Here is a 25,343-nt window from a genome sequence, read left to right as displayed (position 1 = left end):
GGATGCTTTTTTATTTTTATTTTTTTTTTTTGGTTTTATAATTTTTCTTCCTCAGGCCTCGTTAGGCTCTTCTTCTTCTTCTTCTTCTTCTTCTTCTTCTTCTTCTTCTTCTTCTTCTTCTTCTTCTTCTTCTTCTTCTTCTTCTTCCTTCTTCTTCTTCTTCTTCTCCTTCCTCCTTCTTCTTCTTTCTTCTTCTTCTCCTTCTTCTTCTTCCTCCTTCTTCTTCTTTCTTCTTCTTCTCCTTCTTCTTCTTCTTCTTCTTCTTCTTCTTCTTCTTCTTCTTCTTCTTCTTCTTCTTCTTCTTCTTCTTCTTCTTCTTCTTATTCATATCTGGGGTTTAACAACAGACAGTGTGGGTGATTTGCTCTTGGCTCATACTGCACATGCCTAGGGAACCTGACAGTCTCAGCAGAGATGCTGAGCAACACTTATATCTAAGTGTCAGGTTAAGAGTAGCACACAGCATAAGCCAAAAGACTTAATACTCACACAAATAATTTCCATGATATACCTTTGTTCTTATATAAAAGGCTCAAATACCTACCCAGTAGAAAGTCAGATGTCACGAAACCTTACCCTTGCATGATTGTAAAGTCAAGTCTGTTCAGATCTACATCTGACTGACGAGCAGAGCACCCAGCTTTGCTTCCCTCATGTGGATGGCCATCTAGGATGGCTTCATCCTTGCGAGGTGTCATCTTCTATCCTTCCTGTCCCTCATTCTGACACTTGCATTGATGGAGAACAAGAAACACTCTAAAGGCTAGGTTGCCCAGTGCCCGTTCCCGGCTCTGTCAGTCTCTCCGCCCTGCCAACAATGTCTTGCTTGTCAGAACCACAGCTCTTTGATACAGTGCCCGAGCTCCTGCCTTGCGTTTTCCTGATGTCATTTGACAGAAGCATAATGAAAAGAACTTCAGAGAGAAATGAAAAGTGCAACCTTGCATTCTGTCTTTGAAATTTCATAAAACAGCAAAACCTCAAAAAATTTAGGATGCCGATATCAATATTTTATTTTGCCCGGAAGAATTTTTTTAAGTTGCCCATCAGTTTGCTTATTCATTCATCCACTCAACATTCAGCAAATATATAGTGAGTGCATGTGATGTGCTGGGGCCTGGAAGTCTGACAGTGAGTAACAGCTGGCACCTGCCCACCCAGAGCTCACCTCGTCATTGGGAAGGCAAGCATCAACCCCAACATTACACAAATAAGTATGAAACTACAATTAAGCACATTACATAAGGGGGATGTAAGATAACAGAAGACGGGGCAGTAACAGTTACACTGAAGGAACAGTGATTCGGAAGTCGTCTCTCTTATTTTACATTATACAAGAAAAATTTTAACACCAGTACTAAAGGGCTTAATCCAAGAAGAAAGGGCATCCCTTTAAATTGAATAAAATTTGCCATTTTGAAAAGCATGTTCGTATTCTTCACATTTTGCTTACATTTGGATATGGAGCTTGCCAACCCAGTTTGGGGCTTATTGTTGCAACTGCACAGGTGTGTAGAGTTGCCACATAGCGTCTTATTCAGTAGATAATCAGGCATCTGATTTTCTGTTTTAAAACAAAACACAAGTGAAAAACCAGAAATACTTTTACATGAGGGGCTGCAGACTGGCCTGGAAAGTAGTGTGTGGGCAGAGCAGGCTCTGCAGATGAGCACGGCAGCTGAGAGGAGGGAATGAATATACTCCTGAAATATATAGGAATATATTGTGGGTCTGTAGAGTGGGGAATATAACTTCTACTGTCTTTACCCCTCAGGTATGGATTTGTTCTTTGCTATCTGCTGGGGTTCCACATACAATTTCTTTATGAATTGAAGAGTTTTTTTTTGTTTTGTTTTGTTTTGTTTTGTTTGGGGTTTGTTTGTTTGTTTTTGGAAAAGAACTAAAACTCCCCAACGTACAATACTACCTCTTGCAAAAAATTTGTACTGACCAGTATTTATAAGTAAAAGGTCATGGGGAAAATTGCATTGCGTGTTACTGAAAAAGAAAATATGAAAATGTATTGAATGTGTATATGTTGAAGCTGCTGTTGGATCTCATAAAAATAATTGAAATTAAAAGGCTGTTAGATGGCAGAAAGATGCAGGAAGAGATAAAGATGATAACTGAGGAATATTTTCTGTTAAACCTCCATTCCTATGAGGATTCTCTAAGTAAAATTCAGATCTTATCATTCTTGAAAAGTACTGAGACTTTTGAGGATAAATGCAAGCACAAGTTGTGGATAGAAGATCCTGAAGTAAATATGTGGGAGGATTACTTCTATCTGAGAATAAACTATATCAAGTGGAAAAAAATACAGAGTGACAGTAGCAATTCAAATTTCCATTACGAGAGGAAATGGACTGAGTCCTGTTAGTGATATACAAATAAATATGTACTTACGATGGGATCTTATCTAAAAGAAATTGAAATGTACTACAAAGCACAATGAAAAGTGGGTTATTGCAAATGAGTCATAACACCTGTGTAGGGGGGGAAAAGGAATAGGAAATTCTATGGTATGGATTCCAAAAGCAAGTTCCTGACATCCAAATGTTAGAGCTGTAGGAAATACATAGATGGTGATTTCAGGGTTGGCTTTTTATTTGTGAGAATTTACTTTTAGAAAAGAGCACAGCTGTCTGAGACATTTTTAACTATATTTTCTTAGCTGACTTTTCTTTCCAATCCACTGCTGGGAACTAAATTAAGCCAATTTGGTCATTTGCAATTGTCAGGAACTATTTGGCAGGGGCTATATTTCAGTGACCTTCAATACTTAGAAGTAGATGACATCTGTTCGGTTGGGGGCAGGGAGGTTTTCTCCCCAAAACTCCCAACTCAAAGAAAGGAAGTCTCAGACTGAACTTTGCTACACATAGAGTTTATGTGTAGCACATAACTTAAAATAAGTCTTAAAATCTTAAAACCTGCTCTGTAAGTTTGTTGCAATCCTAGCTTTGTCCTTTGAGGAGCCTGACTTACCCTTATTGGAAGGGTCCTTTGGGGCAGATGGCAATATACTCATGGTAGGATTCAGCTGATCTTATTGGAATCACATAAAAAGGCAGTCGTTCCATACGCTGTCTACCATAGGACTGATCAAAATCCAAAGTCTAAATACCCAAAGGTATAACTACTGGGGTACCTCAATATCTAAATTTCCTATTTTGTTCATACAATAGTGGAGATACAATATTTTTATTTCCCTCAGATATCTTGAACACTACTCATTTTATCAGTGAAAAAATCATATCTAATATCCATGATGCTAACTAACCAACCATTTATGTTGATGAGAGAAGTTAGCTAAGAGCTCAGGTAGTTGACTTTGTATTGTGGGCTTCCATTAGAGTATGTAAAATGCTAGTTAAATATCTCTAGGCTGTGTAGTCTCTATTGGTGTACTTCAGATATTAGCCAATGGCCGCCAAGGTGTAAAATGAGTATCCAAATGCATATCATATTAGACTGAAGTATTTCAAAGGTAAATGATATAGGACGAGATAGCTTTATGGGTAAATGCAACCAAGTATTTAAAGAAGAATAAATACCAGTCCTTCTCAGACTCTTCCAAAAAATAGAAGAGGCTGGAACACTCATTTTACAAGGCAGTATTACCCTGATAACCAAAGCCAGAAAAGGACACCACAAGAAAATTACAGGCCAGTTTTCCTGATACATAAATGTAAAAGTCTTCAACAAAATATTAGCAAACTGAACTCAACAGCACATTAAAAGGCTCATACAGTAGGATTAAGTGAGATTTATTTCAGGGATGCAAAGATGGTTCAGTATCCACAAATCAATCAATATGATATACCACATTAACAAAATGAAAGATAAAAATCATGTGATCAACTCCATAGATGTAGAAAAAGCATTTGACAAAATTCAACATCCATTTATGATAAAAACTCTTAACAGTGGTATAAAGGGAGCATACCAACATAACAGAGGCCATATGTGACAAGCTCACAGCTAACATCATACTCATTGGTGAAAAGCTGGAAGCTTTTCCTCTAAGATCAGGATCAAGACAAGGTGTCTATTCTCTCCACTTTTATTAAACATAGCACTGGAAGTTCCAGCCAAAATAACTAGGAAAAGAAAAGAAAGACGAGAGAAGAAAGAAAGAGCATCCAAATTGGGAAGAAGTAAAACTATCTGTTTGCAGATGGTATGATCTTGTGTATGGGAAACTATAAAGACTCCACACACAAAATAAAAACCGGTTAGAAGTAATAAATGAATTCAGTAGTGTTGCTGGATACAAAATCCATGCACAAAATAATTGTTGCTTGTCTATAAGCTAATAACACACTATCAGAGAAATTAAGAAAACAATCTCATTTACTATATCACCAAAAAGAATAAAATACTTAGGAATAAATTTAAAGAGGTGAGAGACTATACACTGAAAACTGTAAGACAGTGATGAAAAAAATTGAAGACAAAAACAATAAAGATATTCCATGTTCATGGATTGGAAGAATTAATATTGTTAAAAATTCCATACTACCTGAAATGATCTACAGATTCGATGCAGTTCTACCAAAATTCTAATGGCATTTTTCACAGAAATTAGGAAATAATTCTAAAATTTATATGGAACCACAAAAGATCATGAATAGCAAAAGCAATCTTGAAAAAGATGAACAAGCTAGAAGCATCATACATCTTGATTTCAAACTACATTATAAAACTGTAGTAATCAAAACAGTATGGCATCGGCATAAAAAACAGGCACATAGATTAACAGAATAGAAAGCCCAGAAATAAATCTATGCATATGTGATCAATTAATTTTTTACAAAGGAGCCAAAAGTATACAATAGGGGATGGATAATGTCCTCAATAAATGGTGTTGGGAAAATTGGACAGCCATGTGCAAAAGAGTGAAACTGGACCTATATTATACACCATAATAAAAATCTTCTCAAATGGATTAAAGACTTGAATACAAGATTAGAAACCATAAAATTCCTAGAAGAAAACATAGAGGGTAAGCTCTTTGACAGGGGGAGGGAGGTTGGGCAATGTTTTTTTTAGATTTGACACAAAAAGCAAAGGCAACAACAGCAAAAAATAAGTAAGTGGGACTATTTCAAACTAAAAATTTTATGCTTATGAAAGGAAACCATCAACAAAATAAAAAAGACAACCAACCTATGGAATGGGAGAAAATATTTTCAAACCACAGATCCAATAAGGAGTTAATATACAAAATTTACAGGGAACTCATACAGCTCAATAGCAGAAAGCAAATAATCCAATTGAAAAATAGGCAAAGAACCTAAATACACATTTTTTCCGATGAAAACATACAATTGGTAACTGCTACATGAAAAGGTTCTCAACATCAGTAATTATCAGGGAAATGCAAATCAAAACTACAATGAGATATCACCTCCCACCTTTTAGAATGGCTGTTATCAAAATCACAAGAAATAACAAATGCTGGTGAAGATGTGGAGAAAAGGGAACCCTGTATACTGTTGGTGAGAATATACACTAGTGTAGGCACTATTGAAAACAGAATGCAGGTTCCCCAGGAACTTAAAAATTGTAACACTATATGATCCAGAAATTCCACTTCTGGTTATATATTGAAAGGAAACAAAAACCATTATCTCAAAGAGATATCTACACTCCCATACTCATAACAGCATTATTCATGGTGGGCAAGGTATGAAAATAACCTAAGCATCCATCCATACAATAGAATATTATTCAGCCTTAAAAAAGGAAGTCCTGTGATGTGCGACAACATGGATGAACATTGAGGGCTTTGGGCTAAATGAAATCAGCCAGACAGAGAGAAATACTACATAGTACCACTTACATGTGCAATCTAAAAAATAAAAAAGTTGAACTCATAGAAACAGAGAGTAGAAAAGTAGTTGCCAGGGGGTGGGAGGTGGGGGAAATAGGGAAAGATTGGTAAAAAAGTTATAAATTTTCAAATATAAGATGAATAATGCCTGAGAACCTAATCTATAATATGGTGACTATAGTTGATAACACTGTTTTGTATAATTAAAATTTGCTAAGAGAGTAGGACTGAAATGTTCTCACACACAAAAAAGGTAAATATGTGGGGTGATGGATGAGTCAATTGACTCGATTGGGGGAGTTCTTTCCCAGTGTCTATGTGTATAAAATCATCACATTATGCACTTTAAACATCTTACAATATTATGTCAATTATACCTCAATAAAGCTGAAAAAAGTAAATTAGAAATAACGTAACACCCTTTTTTCAATCATTTATTTGTATTATTATTTTTTATAAATTCTTTGCCATGTTAGTCTCTCATGAAATTAAGGGAAATATAATAGGAAAATTATCCAGGATGATTCCCACCCCACCCCCATCCTCTCCTCCCCCGCCCCCCACACACACACATACACAATAATGTTCTTGAAGCAACAACTTGAACTTACCCTGGGTTATCTATAAAGTTGTGGAGACTGTTTCAGAAAAGAACAGAACAACCAACACTTTCCAGAGATTAGCATGGGCTTTCGAAAAAAATCTCACGTAAGACTACTACCAAGGAAACTGGGTGGCAGGAGAAATTCCGTGCTAGATTTCTAGCAAAACTAGAACTGAGCAGTAAATTGGGTGAATAATGGCATTCCTCAAGGCTAGTGTGATACTGTCCCCTTTAGGAAGTATACTAACGAACAGCTATACTTCTGTAAGTTAGTTCCCAGGGTCTACTTTAGATGATAGAATTCAGGTGATTAATGATTATCTAATTTATTTTACATTCCCTACATTTTTTTTATTTCACTCTGTATGTAGATAGAGACTTAGATTCTATGAGAATTTCACCAACAACAAAAGCGATGAAAATGTAAATGTTTTCTTTAAGTATTCCCATAGAAACTTTAAAACTAGTATTAGGTTGTAGCCATGAAGGTAAGAATCACCTGGAGGCCTTGTTGAAAACACAGGTTGCCAAGCTCCATCCAGAGTTTCTGATTCCTTAGGTCTGGAGTGGGCCCAAGAATTTGTATTTCTAAGCAGCTCCTAACACTCCTTTGAGTACTGGTCTCCTGCCACCCACCCTCGATGTGAAATTTAGGTGGCATTGTGAGGATCCTTATTTAAGCCATAATAAATAACAGGAAAAAAATGTCTTCAACTGTCAAATTGTAGAAAAGAAAAATAATTCTTTAAATGAGCATTCTACATTCTCTTTCAATAAATCCTCAAAGCATGTCATTAAAGTAACTCAGAGAAAGTTTTTTATTTTTCCTGAAACTAAACACACATGGTTCAGATACTTTGTTTTCTAATACATTCTTAAGACCTGACAGTATGCCAATAACAAGTGTAGAAATGCAGTAAGTGTAGAAGTAATGGAAATATTTAGAATCTCAAGTAAAGGATGCTTCTTTTTCTTTGCCCTTGCTACAATTAGGTATAAATTAAATTTTCTAAAATTGTCAGAAATGAGAGATAAGTGGGTGTGGAAAACCGTATTTTAGCACAGAAAGGAGAAACATTCAAGTATAGGGAGAAAAATAAGGCTGGTAGGAAAAAATCTAAAAACTGAGATATCTGTGAAAATTATGCACTGTAACTGAGGCTTATTAACTTTGCATATGTAATATTATAGCAATTAGTTTGTAACTAGACTCCTTTTTTTAATAAATTTTATTGGGGAATATTGGGGGACAGTGTGTTTCTCCAGGGCCCATCAGCTCGAAGTCATTGCTCTTCAATCTAGTTGTGGAAGGTGCAGCTCACTGGCCCATGTGGGAATTGAACCAGCAACCCCGCTGTTCAGAGCTCGCGCTCTAACCAACTGAGCCATCCGTTGACTGAATAAACGATCAGTCAGCTTATGCATTGTTAAAAAACATTTTAGATCTTAGCATGTATCTCGAGTTGTTGAAGAGCCATAGTACATAAAATAAACATAGTATATAAAATAAACACCTGTTAAATGAGATTTTATATAGCTTCATGTATCCTGGTGATTTTATGTGAATTGTTTTAAATGCTACAGAAAAAAAAAAATCCTTTGAAAAAGAGTATGGAAACATATTTAGATTTAAATTAACTCTCAAATCATTAAATACCTATATAAATAAAACCTTAGATTTAAAGCAGAAACACACATTTCTTATCAGGAGCTCATATAAACTGAATTTTTTACTCCTTTAAAAATGTGAAGAACTCAAGTGAATGTATTTTATTTTAAATGGAACAAAGTTAACATTTAATATGCTAAAACACATTTTAAAAAACAAACAAACAAATACAAAAAATACCGAAAACGTGTATTACGCAGTTTTATTGAGCCTGATGAATTACAGAATGGAAAGATATAAAAGAAGAAAGTATTGGCATTATTTTGCCATGATGATTTGGTTTTGATTTTTATTTTTTATTGTGATAATGTTACTTGTGTAATATAAAAGAACACATTTCTCATACTTAATGATAATCCTCAAAAATGTTTAAAAAGGAAAGGGAAAAATTTTAAGGAAAGTGCAGAGCAATGTTTTTGTGTGTTTGATGGGGCAGCCACTCGGGGCAAGTTTATACTTTGATTAGCAAGGAGGTTCATGTTACTTTCCACTCTGTAGTGCTTTAGGACAGTTTAATGTCACGGTTGGCTGCATGCCTTTCTTCCATTGTCTAGGATTGCAATATAATGCTTTGCTCACTCATCACCCTCCTGTTTCTGCCCTGCCCCCATGTCTCCACAGATCATTTTGTGTTTCTCTCCAGTTGGTCACACGCTGAGAGTTAGAGCTCGGAAGTTCCCAGCCATAGTTAACTGCACGGCTATTGACTGGTTTCATGCGTGGCCACAAGACGCTCTGGTCTCAGTCAGCAGGAGGTTCATTGAGGAAACCAAGGGAATTGAGGTATGTGTCGTGTCAGCCTCAGAATCTCTCTCTCTCATTCTCACTCTCACCAAAAGTCCTCAATAAATAATTTCCAGATTACACCTTTCAGAAAGTTGTCCTTGTTTGTTGAAGATAAGGTCTTCTTTTTTCGTTTACATCCTATGGACTGTGACTGATCTCTTTGCACCATGAGGTGTGTGTGCATACACACACACACACACACACACACACACACACACACACACACTCTTCCAGCATGTGAGAATGTTCTGACTCATGCACTGACTCACCAGAAGACCAGGATCATTACTTCCTTAAACCATAATAGGGCTTACTGAATATAAACCCTTTAGATCCACAACTAAAGACCCAACAGAAAAAAGTAGCCACCCATAGCCAAGCATTGCTTGATTTTCACAAAGGAAGGCAATTAGTTGTGATTTTTCTCATTACAGTACTGACAGGTGAAAAATCAGCCCCCCTACATTTAGCAATCCCTAAGTCAAATCATGAATCAGTTCTTTGTTTTATGGGTTTATGCTTTATTAGGTTATGTTTGTCATTTCGTCATGATAACATTTACACCGCTATGACATTTTAAAATGGTTACATGAAACCACAGAAAACTTCAAGCATTCAGATTTACAGGGAAAAAAGGAATGAAAACATGAAAGTATCATTTAGACTTCCTAGAAATAAAGTTTTATCTGTATGTAGTACCTTTGTGATTACATAGTTTGGAAGGGTGGTGACTGCGAACATTTCCCAGGAAAGTTTGACTTCTGATCCCACTGAGAGATAAGGGGGAAAGGTACCTAGAATACACTGGACATTAAAACTGATTCTCAGAGCCAAAAATATGATTGGAGGTATGTAAGGAATGATGTCTGCTTCCAGTTGAAACTTTATAGTAAACAGGGACAAGCCCCTGTTGCCTCTCTTACTCCTAAAGGTATAACTGCTGCTTTTCCAAAGCAATCATTTAATATTTTGTTGAATCTTTTATCTTTTGGTGGCCTGATGGTTAGAAATCTGAGTATATTTACAAATTTAATGTCAACAATTATTTGTATTAAATGTAAATACAAATAATCATTTGTGCGCATCTAGCTTTATTGCTTATTTCTTATTTTTATATATTATATATAGCTTTATTATATATGATTTATTGTCTTTTCCTAAGAAGTCTATTAATCTATTTAGTGCTGGATTGCCAGGGAAGAACTGTGTATGTGATAAAGGTTATGACTTTTAAATCCCTCCTCTTTCCTTCTTTTCTTTATACTCACACTTAAAACATTTCTATAAATAAATGGGGGGGATGATCTCTTTTATTTCACTGTCTTTTCCATCTACAGAAAGTTCTTTCTCTTGCTGGTGTCTATACTCACCCCTAATGTTGAACACACTTACCTAGACCTTTAAAACCACAACAACTGGGTTTCTGGATAAAGAGTGAATAGTGTTAGTGCATGGTTCTGTTTTTTTAAGTGATTTTCACTTTTTCCCACTGATCAGCGGGCAATGCATAAGCACTTATACTTAGGGAAACACATGTCAATTTGTTCTCATGAACAGATGAGTAGGGTGGTGGACACTCACGGGAGTGATTATAATAATTTCTGCCTGAAACACTGCTTTCACCACTGTGTGTCTTCCTGAAGAATCAAAGGAAGCCCATTTAATGGGGATGAACACTAGCATTAGGTAAAAGTCTGCCAGCCATATTTTATACTTTAAAATCTGGAAAACCATTAACTATGATAAAGGTCACAATTATTAACACCAATTTCTTAGGCTATGACTAAGTTCACTCACTGCGTTACTGGAGTTAGGTAGGGCATAATTTTATCTTTTAATAATTACAAGAAGGGTTCAAAATACTGATTTATTAGAAAGAGAGAGTCAGCATGTATCTTTTAGCAGCAAAATTCGGTTTTATCCTGTCCGTGTTATAAGGGTGGTTTGGTAAGGAAAAGGATCAGTCACGTTCTTTCTCTTTTTTATTTTTATTATTAGTTTCAGGTGTACAAAATAGTGTAATAGACATTTCATCTCTCACAAAGTGATAAACCCCCTCCCTCAATCTATTACTTCTCTGACATCGTATATAGCTGTAACAATTCCATTGACACTATTCCCGATGCTCTACTCCGTATCCTGTGACTATGTATGTTAAATTACAGTTGACATTCAATATTATTCAGCTGCAGCCTCAGGTGTACAGTGCAGTGGTCAGGCATCTACACCATCCTTGAAGTGGTCCCTTCGTTTCTTCATGTTAATTTATCGAATGGGAGGAAACCAGAGCTCTAGGCCTGGTTTGAGCTGGTGTTTGGCACAGTGCTTTTGTAAGATGCTTGCCTTTGCTGCTTGGGCACGGGCTTTCTCCTGGGAACTTAGGTGCCGCTTTGAAAACACTTACTACTGAAGGAGCTTCGATACGCCAGTGACCATTGACATCTGCTGGATGAGGCAGGACTTGCATCATATTAAGTCCAGAGGGCTCCTGGCAGGTGCTGTGCTCTATCTGGTGGTATCATGACGCCTCCTATAGGACGCTGAGTGCCACAGAGGAATTTAAAAAGTGCTACCATTTCTGTGGAGCTGAATTATGCCTGCAAACCAATTCGCCAGATGATTTCATTTCAGTGCAGGGCGCTTATTTAACTTTCCCACCTTCCTAATTTGTTGCCCAGGAGCAATAATTATAATTCAGAGTGCAGCACGTCCATGTTCTTCTAAAAATGTGTGGTGCCTTTTCTGTAGAGGTCAAAAATAGCTTTGAAGTTTTTTTGAATGAGCACTAATTTGATCACTTTCTTAGTTTAAATTTCCATTATTAAGACTGAAAGTTATCAGCATAATTTGGGCACTTCTTAATTATTGACCTCGGTTGCTGAGCGTAAGGTACTTATCCAAGGTGACCCCCTTCGGCCACAGAGAAAGGATTCATTAAAGGCAAGCAGTTCTGTGTGTGTGTTGACATATAATTTTTCAATCAGTACACACACAGCATCCAGGGGTGTGGGCTGACTGTGTCTAAGTAAATGTTTGTGCTACTTTTCTGTTACCTGATATTCAACTAAATGACGGCTGACAGAATTACCAAAATAGTGTGACACTTCAGTACCACTGGGTATTTATTTGAAGACTTTCTGTCAGTACAACACTCCCCTTCCCAGGAGATTTGGAAATGCAGATGGGAGGGTGTGGTGAAAGGACCAAGAGAAGGAAAGACCTTTGGGTATCCTTGGGAATGAGGTTACACATGATCATTGGGAGGAAACCTTCCTGAGAAGTGCATGGGTCCCAGTTGGGAATATTCAAGAAAAAAGGCGGGAGAAACAGTTGTTAGAAGACAACCCACATTATAGCTTTTCAAGTCAAAATGAATAATAGACACACTTGAAAGCAGGGCCTGTTGAAGGGAGAAATTACTGAATGAAAATGATAAGATGAGCTCTCTGGCTAAGGAGTGAAATTTGCGTTGGAAGGGGTAGCATAAAGATCTGAGCAAGATGGAGGAACTCAGCTTTTTCAGGCATGTCAGCCAACTGGCAAGTTAAAATTCTCTGTCCTTTTGATGTGATGGAACTTACCGTATTTTGCCATGTATAATGTGCACTTTGGGCCCAAATTTGTGAGGGAAACATGAGGATGTGCATTGTACATGGGTAGTACTAATTCTGTTTCCCTGAATGTTTGGGCCAAAAATGTGGGTGTGCGTTATACACGGGAGCACATTACATATGGCAAAATATGGTAAAAATTATTACACAAGCTCAATATCACTGGCTTTTTCAGTGCGGTGACTTAATTCCTCATGCCTCCACCTCTGCAATCCAGAACTTGTTGCAGAGTTTGGTAATATATGAAGGGCATGTTTTACTACCATTTTCCAAACCAACTGTGACAAATGTTCACTCAAAGAGGAAAGTTATTTTACTACTATATTGAAAGACTGATTTCTTCAGAAGTCTCTTGAGTTCCTTTTAACATGTTAGGCCAAGCACGGAGAGTAGTAAACAACATTTTGTTAATATAAGTACATGTAGGCAGTATTTCCATTGATGATTTTTAGCACGTTTTTTTTTTTTTCTTTGAAATATAAATGAGGACAACTCAGTGTGAATTTACAAAGTAGAAAAATAATGTCGTGCAATAGAAATTCTGTGAATTTGGGGAGAATAGCGTCTTTCTGAGGAATACTAAAGTCATTTGAAAGGATGAAAACAAAAACAAATGCAACCAAATTTATCTTGAATCTGCCTGAATCTCACACTGGCTTAAGCTCATATTCAAATAGGTGAGAAAAGACCGAGGGGGCTGTTGATACCCTTCCCCATTCTTCAGCCCTCCTCATTTACACATGCACATTAACATATTGTTCATCATACATTTCTTGCTCCTGTGCATGTTAATCAAATTTAGAATAAAATTGGGAAAACAGTGGAAACCTGCTTCCCAGAGTTTTTGCTGTTATGTAAACTTTAGGAATCCCCTCTATCTCAGTAGTAGGGTCCACTTTTCATAGCTGCCCAGAAACCTGGACATGCTGTTAGCCAAAAGTTTAGCTAAATCAGAGACATCAGTATCTCCCAGTTGTAGTTCGGTGGCTTTGCTCTAGTGCTGGCCTCAGCGGAACCGGCTACACTATCTCCTGCCTGGTCCGCTTGCTATAAAAAGAGTAGCTGGGTTCCATTTTACCTGCTCACAGCCTCAGTCCTCAGTTGCTTCTTTGTTTTAATGTTCTCTCAGAAAACCATTGAAGCTACCTCTTTCAATGACTGGAAACTCACCTGGAAAATTGCTGGCTTTTGCTGGATTTGATCTTGCCATTGACCCAGACTTAGTCTCTCAAGTTAAAGGCAAATAATTAAAAGCATGAGCAAACTAACAACAAAATGCATTCACCAAACAAAGTAACAAACAAAAACAAAACAAAATATCAGCCTATGACTTAGAAAACTGTTTGGTGCTGCCTTATCACCTGTGGCTCCTCTGTCTGGTGGTGGTAGTCTTGCTGGCACCAACAGAGGTACCACCTGCCCTGCATTTGCATTGCTTACCACCTCTAATCACCAGCCTTCTAAGGAGGAGCCACTGGTTGCCAGGTGGCACAGGTGAGGGGATGGAGGCCATAACACAAAACTCAGCAGGTAACGGGCCCATTGGCACTTGGACACCAGACCCCATAGTCTTAAATCCTGCTCTCGACTATTATACATGTGTTGACTATTCTGAAAGAGGAATACAAGGAAAGGAAGAAAAGAAACAGTAAAGAGGAATGACAAATTTAAGCTTTGATTTTGTTAGCAGGAGGAAGGACAGGGAATGTACTGGAAGTCTCACGCAGGTCCTAGGATTCAAACCCTGTGTCCCTGGCTGCCTCCAGAATCTTTTTCTGGGAGTTAACGGCACTGTGAAGTGCTTAGGAGAGGTGCTCAAATGCGGTACTGCTCGTGTGAGGCATTATTAAATTTCCTTTAATAAACCAACCTGACAACCTCACGTATCTAATTAATATAACCTCTTCTTTTACCAGCCCCCAAAGGGGCTAAAAAGTACAAATGATAGATTTTAAAACTCAGCAGTTTGGAATTATTAAAAATTAACATGGATACTAACTATGTACAGTTTTTCGTATGTCAATTGTATTTCAATAGAGCTGTAAAAAATTAACATAGGAATAATTTCTGAGAAAAAACTTGCAATATGGACTGTAGGTACATGACATTGTATGTTACAAAATTACCCCAAGTTAAACTTTAAAAAAAAGAAAATAGTTTTCCTTTCATCTCCCCCCTTCTACTTTGCCCCTCCCACAACCCCTCCCTTAGACTCAATACTCTTGAAGCCCAAAATTAAAAGTACAGTCATCTTTGCTGGTCGTGGGCAGGTGTACAATCCTATATAACAGGATATTTGATTCAGTTCTGGTCTCCCAGTATTGGTCTTCAGTCGATTTTTCCTGCCTGTCATTTTTAACAACAGGGACATCCTAGGCCTTTGCTTTAGTTGTCAGGTGGCTGGGTACTTGGAGTGGCAGCAAGTGACACGATCCAAGAACTGTCACCAAGTAGTAGAGATTTGTTTGCGCTACTGTGTTTGCAGTGAACCAACCGAGGGAGTAGAAGTTAAACACGTTCTCTTAATGTGAGGAAAAAGCAGTGCCATCTTTGCCTTTGATTATGTGTTGTGTACAGCATTGTTTTCCAAAGCACCTTAGAGGAGAAATCTTGGGTTTCTAATCATTCGATAGCGGCACTTTGCTTATTTTTATTTTTGCCTTCCCCGTGATTGGCTGCTCAGTGACTACGGAATGGGATCAACTGGTTTTCATTAAGGGGCCAAATGCAGCAGGAATGATGTTCTTAGCTCTCATGTCTGAAAGTGAAAAATACAGCGTTACTCTGCCAACTCTGCAGCAACCTCAGCAGCCATCTCCTCCCTGCCACCCCCCCCCCCAAAGAAAACTGGAGATGAATGAATGGCAGAATAAATAATTTATGCTAATGAAATTACTGCAATTAGTAGTTCTACAATGACCCTTTTAAAAGCCACAGCTGTTAATGTCAGGAAGTGCTGTCACTAGTGACCTTATCATAAGAGAAAGTGACAAATTGAGAATGCAGGGAAGACCAGTCATCAAAGAGGTCTGTTCTGGAACGATTAGAGTTTTCTGAAAAACAGTGTGAATTGCAACCAGCTGCTCCGTGGCTCTGCGAGTCTCCCATGCTGTGCCATTTTGTTAAGCCCGGTAACAATAGTTATTTTGCCCCATTGAGACAAGTTGTCTGGGGCCACTTCCAGCTCGACCGGAAACCACTTCTTCCATCGCGGATTTACAAATGAAACTGTTGTTAAAGAGAGCTTTTCAGGGCAGCCCAGGAGCCTCCTCATAAGGATCATGGTTGGGCCGAGGCCAGGGTTTGTTGTTGTTGGTTGTTTTTTATTTTCCCCCCTTCCTGTCAGGACATTGCATTAGGCTGAGGAAGTATTTATCTGTATTGTGCACATTTTTGGTTCATATTAAAACAGCAGGAGTGAATGTCTGCCCATGTTTATATTTCAGTCAGGCTCTTTTAAATGTAAAATCCAGGAGGGAATATGATTTATATGGAGTTTATATAATTTCCTTATAAATTGATATTTCTGAGTCTACTATTGGGTAACATACATATGTCACGGATCTACTACGGATGAAGAAGGTTCAGGATGTATAGTCTAGATTTAACTTTTGCTTTAAAAACATGTCAGTTGCGAGTGAAATGGATTTTGAATATGCAGAACAATCCAATATGTACATATTTTAAACGCACTTGGGAATTTTCACGCTGTGGGAAAGCTAAGTGTGTCGGTGGTGCTCAGGAGCAGTTGTTTTTCGCCAGCAAGCTTTGGTCTGTCTCTCCTCGCACCCCTGATTCTAATATTAACGGTGCAGGTTTGAAGCGTTTAACTGCATCACCAGCCACTTGTGCACAATTTTCCCAAAGAAGTCTGAGCGTTATTGACAACACTTTGGTAAATTATGTGTGACTTTCCTAAGACTTGGTGTAGCTCATTTAATTCATATTAATTGATTTTTAGGCTTCCCTTGATTAATTGAACCTGGTTCATCTTGTACAGAATGCAATAAATAATCATTAAAATGAGGGAGATGTGACTCCACAAATTAAAAAGTTAACTACCTCAGAAGTCATAGAGGACAAAAAGGAAAGAATGTATAGTGGGGGGGGGGGTACGGTTCTCCAGTAAATCTTCAAAGGAGAGTTATTGGTTGTTTTTTCTCCCACTTCACCCCCCCATCTACCCACAGTAAAAATAGAAATGATCATATTTTTCTCCCACTGACTTTTATACCTTACCATCCAGTTTGTTTTCACATGGATTCTTATAAACTGTGTATTTCTCAGTTTTCAGCTTTTTTTTTTTTTTCAGTGACTGCAGAGTTAGTTGTTGGTTTACTTTGTCTAAAGTTTAGTTTGAAAGTAACACCAAAAATACTTCACTGAGTATGGTGTCTCAATTTTTCCATTGCCTCTTTCACACTTGATAGACAAAAATCAAGTTGTGAAAAGCAATGCTTGTATTACGTGTATATGTTGGTTTTGGGGTTTAGTGTGTGGAACACGTGAAAATCCTTTGGCCACTTGGCAAGAAAGGGTTAGCAAAGCTGAATGTGTTTTTGTCATCACTAATCCTGTGGGTATCTCCCTTAAAAGACTAAGTTTTCATAGATTCTACTGTAATTTATTCTGCTTTTAGAGAAAAAAAATACTGTATAATTTTGTGGATTTTTCTTCTTTTTTTCAAATTGCATTTGTGTTTTCAATGTGAGAGAATTTCACATGAATTGCAATATTTGTGTCTTCAGCCACGGGACAAAGATTCCATTAGCCTTTTCATGGCATATGTTCATACCAGCGTAAATGAAATGAGTACCAGGTATTACCAAAATGAGAGAAGATACAACTATACCACCCCAAAGAGTTTTCTAGAACAAATATCACTGTTTAAGAACCTGTTGAACAACAAGCAAAAAGAGGTATCCCAGAAGAAGGAACACTTGGTGAATGGCATCCAGAAGCTGAAAACCACAGCCTCTCAGGTATGACCAGGGTGCATTATAACTGAGTGAAATCTATGCTCTTAATTTTTTTTTTTTTTTTTGAAGCATCATTGCAACCCATTTACATAAGGTGCCTAATGCTAAAACGTTACAATTTAAGGTCACAAAGAATACACGATTTCTGTTTTCCTAAGCCTAGAAAGGGATCAGCAATTCCTCTGTCACAGCTGGTTTGGAGAGAGACCTGCTGGCCTGACTCATCGAGCAGTGTAGAGATGTTGAAGGGAACCGACACAGTTGATTCCTCAATCTTGTCTCCGACCGCTTCAGTGTTCTGAGCTTATTGTCACTGAGGATGGAACTATGATCCGTTTTGGTCTTGGATTCTCAACCCCCAGTGAGGACATCATTTCCAAGTTGAAGAAGTGACGATGAGGTTGTTGTGATTGGGGTTCCCAAGTCTAGCAGTTTTTTCCGACCTTGGCATCTGTCTGGGCTCCATCTTTTGGCCACCATCTCTCTTAGATAAAAGTGTCCAGTGTTTGTTGTCACGTCTCACGTGACGAGAGTTGTGGGGAGCAAGGAGGGCGGTGTAGGGTTAAGAAAAGACAGTCGTCAATAATAGATTATAAACAGGGCCAAGGGACCCCCAGTCTCAAGGACTGGATGCCCCGAATTGGGCCTATGCATTAGCTTTTATTAGTTAGGTGGGGAAGTAAAGGAAATAAAGCTTGTCAATCTCAAGATCTGTGAATCCCACACATAGTAGGAAACTGATTCAAGCAAATCACACTTGGCTGCAGGCAGCTGAACCCTAAGTCTCAGGATGTCTGTACTTCCCCAAGGGACAAAACCTTTATGTATATGAATAGATGGAGAGCACATCATTGAATCACTTTCCTTGCAGGTTTTGGGAAGGAATGCAGCCACAGAGGCAGAGGCTTTCCTTAGCCTGGGGAAGGTGGGGGGCTGTGCCCACCTCTACGAACCACATGGGTTCTCTTATTGGTCCCCACTCGACTGTGCCTGGCTTGAGTTGTATCCCCTTCCCTACCCCACCCCCCGTGGGGAACCTTACTCGTCATTGGCTGACCAGCCATCTTTCTGGGACCAAACAGGGAGACATAAGGTGCAAACACAAAGGCGAAGCAAAGTCCCTGAAAGGGTCCGTCTCACAGACTCTCCAGTCTCTTTGGGGGCAGGTACAAGGAGACAGACGGGTAGGCTGCTGCATGACCACAGTTTGTTGCCTTCTTCCTTGGTCATCATAAGGCCCCCTACTGCATTGAAGGACAGTTCCTCTAACCTCCAGGAGTAAATCAGGAGAGAATTCGTGTTGGTCTGTACATCTATCATTTAATTTGGTTGTTAAACACCAAACAGGTTTATGAAGTAGGTGTTGCTGCTATAATTTTGTATAGGAGGCTTAAAGAGTGTAAGATCACAGACCCAGTGAGGTAGGGGTTAGAGCCCAAATCTGCTCAAAAGCTCATGGATTGTTCATGATCCCATGCTGCCTCTCTGTGTCTGGTCAAAAGAAAATACAATGAGAGAATATGGAGACTTTGGAGAATGGCTCCACCTTTCTCTGGGCCACCTGGGCCCTGGAGCTGGAGGAAAAATCCTTTGTCACTAGGGATGACCTCAAGTCCAGAAATTCCAGTGGGCTCCTTCAGAGTATTGTCATCAGGTCATACTCTGTCGCTTTGCAAGAGATTGGGCTAGTTTTTCCTCCCACAGCATGACTGGACCATCTGCACCTAGGCTTGAAATAAGCCACAACCTGGTTGGGGACGCACATGTTGGCACCTTTCACTCTGAAGGGCACTCAACCATGTTCTTTACGCACTCTGTAGGCCAAAGCACCATTTCCCTCTTTCCCTCTAAGTTTCATACACCAGGAACGGTTCTTTGGTGAAATGCTGTGATGTTTCCTGAGCCGTGAGTAGGTAAACCACAACTGGGAAAGAGAAACTCGAGGGAAGAGGTTTCCAGGATTGAGTGATGTAAAGAATAGTTTCTGGGAAATCCCCAAAGAGTACATCCATATTTGTGCATCTTTTCATTCCCTTTTAAAGAATGTTCTTACTCTTCCTTTTTTATGCAGATTTTACATTACACGGTTTCTCTTTGACCTCTTTCTCTTTCTTTTTCTTTCTCTACCTGACTCTCCAATTCTGTCTCACTTAAGTCAAGACCCTTTTCCCCAGGAAAGATTTTCCTAGGAGTCCTGTTGAGCTAGAAGATGAGTGGTTTTCTAATAATCATCTCTGTTATGCGTGATGAGTCAGGAGGTTGGGGGAGGGGAAGAAAGAAAGGAACTAGCAATCCGTTCTCTGCCAAGTGCAGGGCTAGAAACAACAGGCAGAAAGTCTGAGAGGAAGATTCACAAAGTCTTGATTGAGGGACTAGGTGATTTCTTTTCATTAGGTACTTGTGCATGAAATGCTCTTAATATCAGAAGAGGGATTAGAATATTTCATAGTTCCTTAAGAATATTTTTTTTAATGGTTTATTAGGAGAAGGAGGCATAGTTTCCTATGAGGAAACCCTGTTTATAGCTGCCTGTCTCTTCTCTAGATGTCAGCTTAGGTCATCATAGATAGCCGTAGTGACCTTTCTTCATAGATAAGCCTCGCATCCAGGAATTGAGTCACTTTGCCTATTTCAGACCTAACAGCTTCCTTAGAAACTGAAATGAGGGCTGGAAATAACAGTTTCTTCCCAGTCTCTTGGATGATTCTTTTGATTATGGCCTAACGTACAACCAGTTTTACAAGAAGAGAGAAGCAAATGTCACTGGAGTGTTACCCTGAGTTCACAGAGAGGCTAAACAGTCAGTCTTAGCTTAAGCTTTAACAGTACAGGTGGCAGTCGTGGTCGCCATGCCTTTTACATAGAGTGTAAATGAACTTGACATGGGGGTTACCAGAGCCCTTGGATATGGTGGTGGGATGTTGTTCCACAAGGTGAAACCACTCAAGTGCCTTTAGCAATTGAGTGAAAATAAATGGTTATGATAGTTTTTTGCTTCTATCATTTAAAAAAAAACACAAAGTAATATTTATACTTCTGGAAAATAAGTGGAATGAAGAGTTAATTATCATGATGTGTAAAGGTCCTTTCATGTATTTCTGAGAGCTGAGTCATGCTTTTCTCTATAGCCTTTCACTTTTGCTTTTATTTACACAATCCTCAGACTTAGGAACCCAGGGGTACCTTCTGAACCTCACGAAATCCCGACTTAAAAAGTGAGCAGAATCCTTCTTTAGAGCAGATGAATTTGTTGGTGCCTCAGAAAGACTGAGTGCCACAAGAGCTGAGGGAAGTTATTTAGTGCCCCTCCCACCCCAGGTGGACGCTACACCTCTCTGGGCTTCTGACCACACTGTACTGATCCCCACAAGACACTTCTGTTTGTCCTGCTCAGTGTAGGTATTAAGGTGAATGTCGTATGAGGTAAAAAAAAAAAAAAATCAGGAGGGCCATTTCTTGTTTTGTGGGAAGAGGTAATACCTGTTTGTGGGCTTTTCAAAATAAGCAACTGATTCAGTAAACTGATAACAGCCAAGGAGTATTGATATCTTCAACGTCAGAAGTCTCTAGCAATTTTCTGTTGGAGAATGAAAGCATGGTTCTTCAGCTTGTCATGAAACAGTCTTCCCACGGCCTCTGCTGAGTTGAGCCTAAGCTGCACAGGACCCAAAAAGCAAGGGGTACGGGTAACGTGGGCTCACATGGGGAACAATGTTGGGGCTTCCCTGACCGTGGACAATGAGTTGAGAAAATTAACTTCTCATTGGTGCTGACATAAATTAATGATATTTTCTACAAAACTATTGGAAAACAGTTTTCTATCTTCCTGTATGGCAAAAAAAAAAAAAAAAAACAGGGTGCGGGGAGGGTGCTGCCTTTTTGCACATTGGACTAAAGTCATCTCAGGGTAGAAAGAGATGCACAATAACAAACTGCTAGAGATCCTTGAATTCATTTTACAAACTAAGCTATATCTGATTTTTGTTGTTGTCAACGCAAGTTACTTCAAAATAATGACTTTTCCTTTAGGTGGGGGATCTAAAAGCCAGGCTGGCCTCTCAAGAAGCCGAGTTGCAACTGAGAAATCATGATGCTGAAGCTCTGATCACAAAGATCGGGCTTCAGACAGAGAAAGTGAGCCGGGAAAAGGCCATCGCAGATGCGGAGGAACAAAAGGTCAGGCCCATTCTACCATTTAGAGTGCCGGGCTATATTTAGCACAAAATAAACCTTTGTAGGGGAACAATTTTGAGCAACTTCCTCTCCAGGGAGCATAAAATCTAAAGAATTATTATAGCTACACATGTAACAGCATTTCACACCGTGATTACCACTTGACCTTTCTTTACAGTATGCATTTTCCCCAACCTTTTAGCTCTTTTAATGATATGAAAGAACAATAAATACTGAGCTCATTCAAGCATATAATGGACGTGGATCTTGCACATTGGGCCTATTTGTAATACAGTAAAGGTCATGAAGCCACCTCGGAGGTTTCTGAAGGTTTTCCGTTTTTAGGCACATTGAACAACTCAATTGTTAACAAAGCCCATTCCGTCACTTTGCAAGATGTTTTTCAGATTTTGCATTTTAATAATGCAACTTGAGTTTATTATTAAATTCTTAGGTAAATTTGGTCTTTTTGATTATTTGAGGCCCTGGCATTCTGTATTGTGTTTTGTTGTGGGAAACAATTATTTTTAAGATGATACAGTTTCTACGATTTTTGTACCCAGGTTTCCAGCAATTCTGAAGTAAATATAACTTCTTTGGTCTTCTTCTTTTACCAAAACTTCAGCTTTGAATGGAAGGGATTTTTTTGTTGTTGTTCTTCTTCATCCTATTTCCCAAAAGAAATATCACAGTAAACATAATGATTAATAAATATTTGTTTAAAAATTGAATGAATGTGTATGTGTAAGGTGAATTCTCATATTTTAGGCAAAATATTATAATCAGGGCTTAGTTAATAAAAAATTATAAACTGCTAACACTCTTAGAGCCATTGAATCAGTAGCCATCATCCTTGCATTTTATGATACTAGAAAATATTTGAGTTTTTCCAGTGGTGTTGCCGTTTATTCATAGACAAGTGAATTGTTTTTCTTTGTTTTCTAACGTGTATTGAGCGTGTTTGCCTTTAGCTTGCACAACTAAAGACTTGACAAGTATATTGAAAAATCAAAACTCTAAATACATATTTTGAAAAACAATGACTATTTTGAAATGTAAAATAAGGCACATTTGGCATGACCAATTGGCATATGATTCCTAATTCTGGTAATAAATGTTTCTATTGGTGTCAGGTAGGTGTAAGATGTCTTTAAGAGTATATTATTATATTAAGCAATTAGGTATCACGCATGGTGTAATTATCATAAACTAATTCCACCCAGGGAATATTTTTCAGGCATTACACAAACGTTATACATATGATGTTCCAGAAATTATTATATCATAACCCATCTCTACAGATACCTTTTTGAGATCTTAAAATATAACAAGTACTCTAGAGCTATTTTAGCATTTTTACATGTGAATTCTCAAGGCAAAATTACTCTCCCAAAGAGGGTAAAAAGGTTTTAGCAAATTAGAGCTCATCTGACAGGTTGTTTTGTGAAGTTCTTCAAACATGAAACAAACACATACTACTTTTCTGTCTAATCCAAACCAAGAAATAAAATGATCCTTACAAATATTTTCATTTTATCCATGAGGTTTAATTGAATTGTAAATAACAAATATTAACTGAGCACCTATTTTTGACCTGGCACTGTGTAGGCTTTTGAGGATATGTGACATACAAGGTGCCCTCATGTAACTTATATTGTAATGGAAAAGGCTGACAAGAGCCATGTGACATGTTGGTAGACAAGGTATTCTGATTTAATGATAAGGGCTCTGATGAAAATGAAATAGAGTCAATGATGGGGGAACTATTTTATATTGAGTGGTCATGGAAAGAAAGTCTCTTTGTAATTACACATAAAGACCAGGAATTAATCAACACCACATATTTTTTATGGGTTCACATTTGTCATATGTTCAGCAATGTGCTAGATTCTATGTGATCCTATGAAATTGAGGTCTCAAGGCTTAATATGTGAGAAGTAATTAAAAAGTTATAACAGTACATTGCCACATTTAATATGACTAAAGAAATATTGGGGTTTAAACACTGCCTTGCAGTGCATCTTGACAACACATGGAGAGAAGCAGGTTGAAATTGTTGCTTCAAATTCCTAAAATAATCAAGGGCCATTCAAACCACTGGCATTGCCAGCTGTCACTTCAAGTAACACAATCACCGTTAAGCCTGTGAAAATTAGTTCTTCCATCTTTGACTTATCAGCTCCAAATTCTAAGGATCTTCTGGTTCCTTTCAAACGGCTTGCTTTGTTGAGTAGAGTGTAATCCTCATGAATGGAAGTACCTTCCAAATTGCAGGGCTAATATAATCTCTTCCTTGATTTTGAATGGTCTTCAGTTTTTATACGTGTTTCTTTCCTAAACGTGGGTGGAGCTGGACTTTGAAGGACCATCAAGAATTTCTTATAGTCTGGAGGCAGGTGAAAGCAGTTGATTAGTTTGCTAGGGCTTTCATAACAAAATACCACAGACCAGAAGGCTTAAACAACAGAAATGTATTTTCTCACAATTCTGGAGGATAGAAGTCCAAGATCAAGTTGTTGGCAGGTTTGGTTTCTCCTCGAGGCGAGGCCTCTTTCCTTGGCTTACAGGTGGCCACCTTCTTTCTGTATCCTCATATGCTCTTTCCTCTGTGTCTGTTGTATGTGTCCATGTTTCCTGTGTTATAAGGCCACCAATCAGATTGCATTAGGGCTCACCCCAATGGGCTCATTTTAACTTAATCATTTTAAACCTGCATCACCTACTGAGGTCCTGGGGTTAGGGTTCTTTAACATGAATTTCAGGTGAACACATAACAATTCAGCCCCATAACAAGCAGATATTGTGACTCTGTTCTCTCCCTGTGACCACCACTAAATTTCACAAACCATCTGCAGAGAACTTTTGATTAATAAAGGGCATAAAAGTTCCGGTGTACCCAAGAACGGGACTATCTCCAAATCTCTGCTTTAACAAATAGTGGTAAAGGGAAAGCACACTGAGCAGTCTGTGTAGCTCCTCTGCCTTCTGCAGGTTGAGCGTTGCTGACCACTACCCAGGAGCCATGGGGCAGAGGAAATTGCACACTGAGGCTTCCCAAATCACTAAGATACTCAGCATCTTCACTACTCTAGTATTGTTGCACCTTAGGGTGAGAGGTATTGGGAATGAGAAATAAGTTGTCCAACCTAGAATATTTTTTAAATTTGCTTTTGTGGGTTTTTATTTATCTAACATTCAAGATTGCTCTGCTTATAAAAATAACCCAAAGGAACACTACTCCATTAACAGTAAAGGAGTCAGAAGGAGGAGAGTAGCAACTCCTAGTCTCATAGAAACGGCATTTAAAGAAATACTCTTTAAGGTACTTCTAGTACTAAAAACCTGTGATCCTGAGTCTAATTTAAAATGATGCTATTATAGATAGTAACTAATAGCATTTATAGATTCATTATATCCTTATGGAAAATACATCAACCTGAGGTAATAACTCACTCACCCAAATACCCTCTCTCTTTTGTCTGTAACAGTATTCTCTACACACTAAAAATGCAGTATTCTTAGAATTTTCATGGTCCATTCCTGGCAATTTTGAGGACTGTGGTTTTGGAGCATTCTCAGCAAGCATGCAGAGTTTTCTTATTTACATTCACAGTAGCTGTGTATGTATTGGCAGGAGATCACATATCTACCCTGAGCCAATTATGTTCATAAAAGGTGCAGT

At 38.3% G+C, this 25,343-nt stretch overlaps 1 protein-coding gene across 1 annotated transcript in view; it reads left to right on the top strand.

The window, feature by feature from the left end:
- The window catches only part of DNAH11 (dynein axonemal heavy chain 11), a 287,546-nt gene that overhangs the window by 162,078 nt on the left and 100,125 nt on the right, over window positions 1-25,343 (top strand). The window contains exons 55-57 of the mRNA XM_088797701.1: window positions 8,734-8,895; window positions 17,258-17,491; window positions 21,518-21,664. Coding sequence (XP_088653827.1) covers window positions 8,734-8,895; window positions 17,258-17,491; window positions 21,518-21,664 — 543 coding nt within the window. The remainder of the gene's footprint in view (window positions 1-8,733; window positions 8,896-17,257; window positions 17,492-21,517; window positions 21,665-25,343) is intronic.

Source organism: Rhinolophus sinicus, chromosome 4 (assembly GCF_057876585.1).
Source record: "Rhinolophus sinicus isolate RSI-liver-muscle chromosome 4, RSI-T2T, whole genome shotgun sequence".
NCBI classification, from domain to species: domain Eukaryota; kingdom Metazoa; phylum Chordata; class Mammalia; order Chiroptera; family Rhinolophidae; genus Rhinolophus; species Rhinolophus sinicus.
Note: the sequence above shows the minus strand (reverse complement) of the source record. Positions and strands in the feature narration are given on the sequence as shown.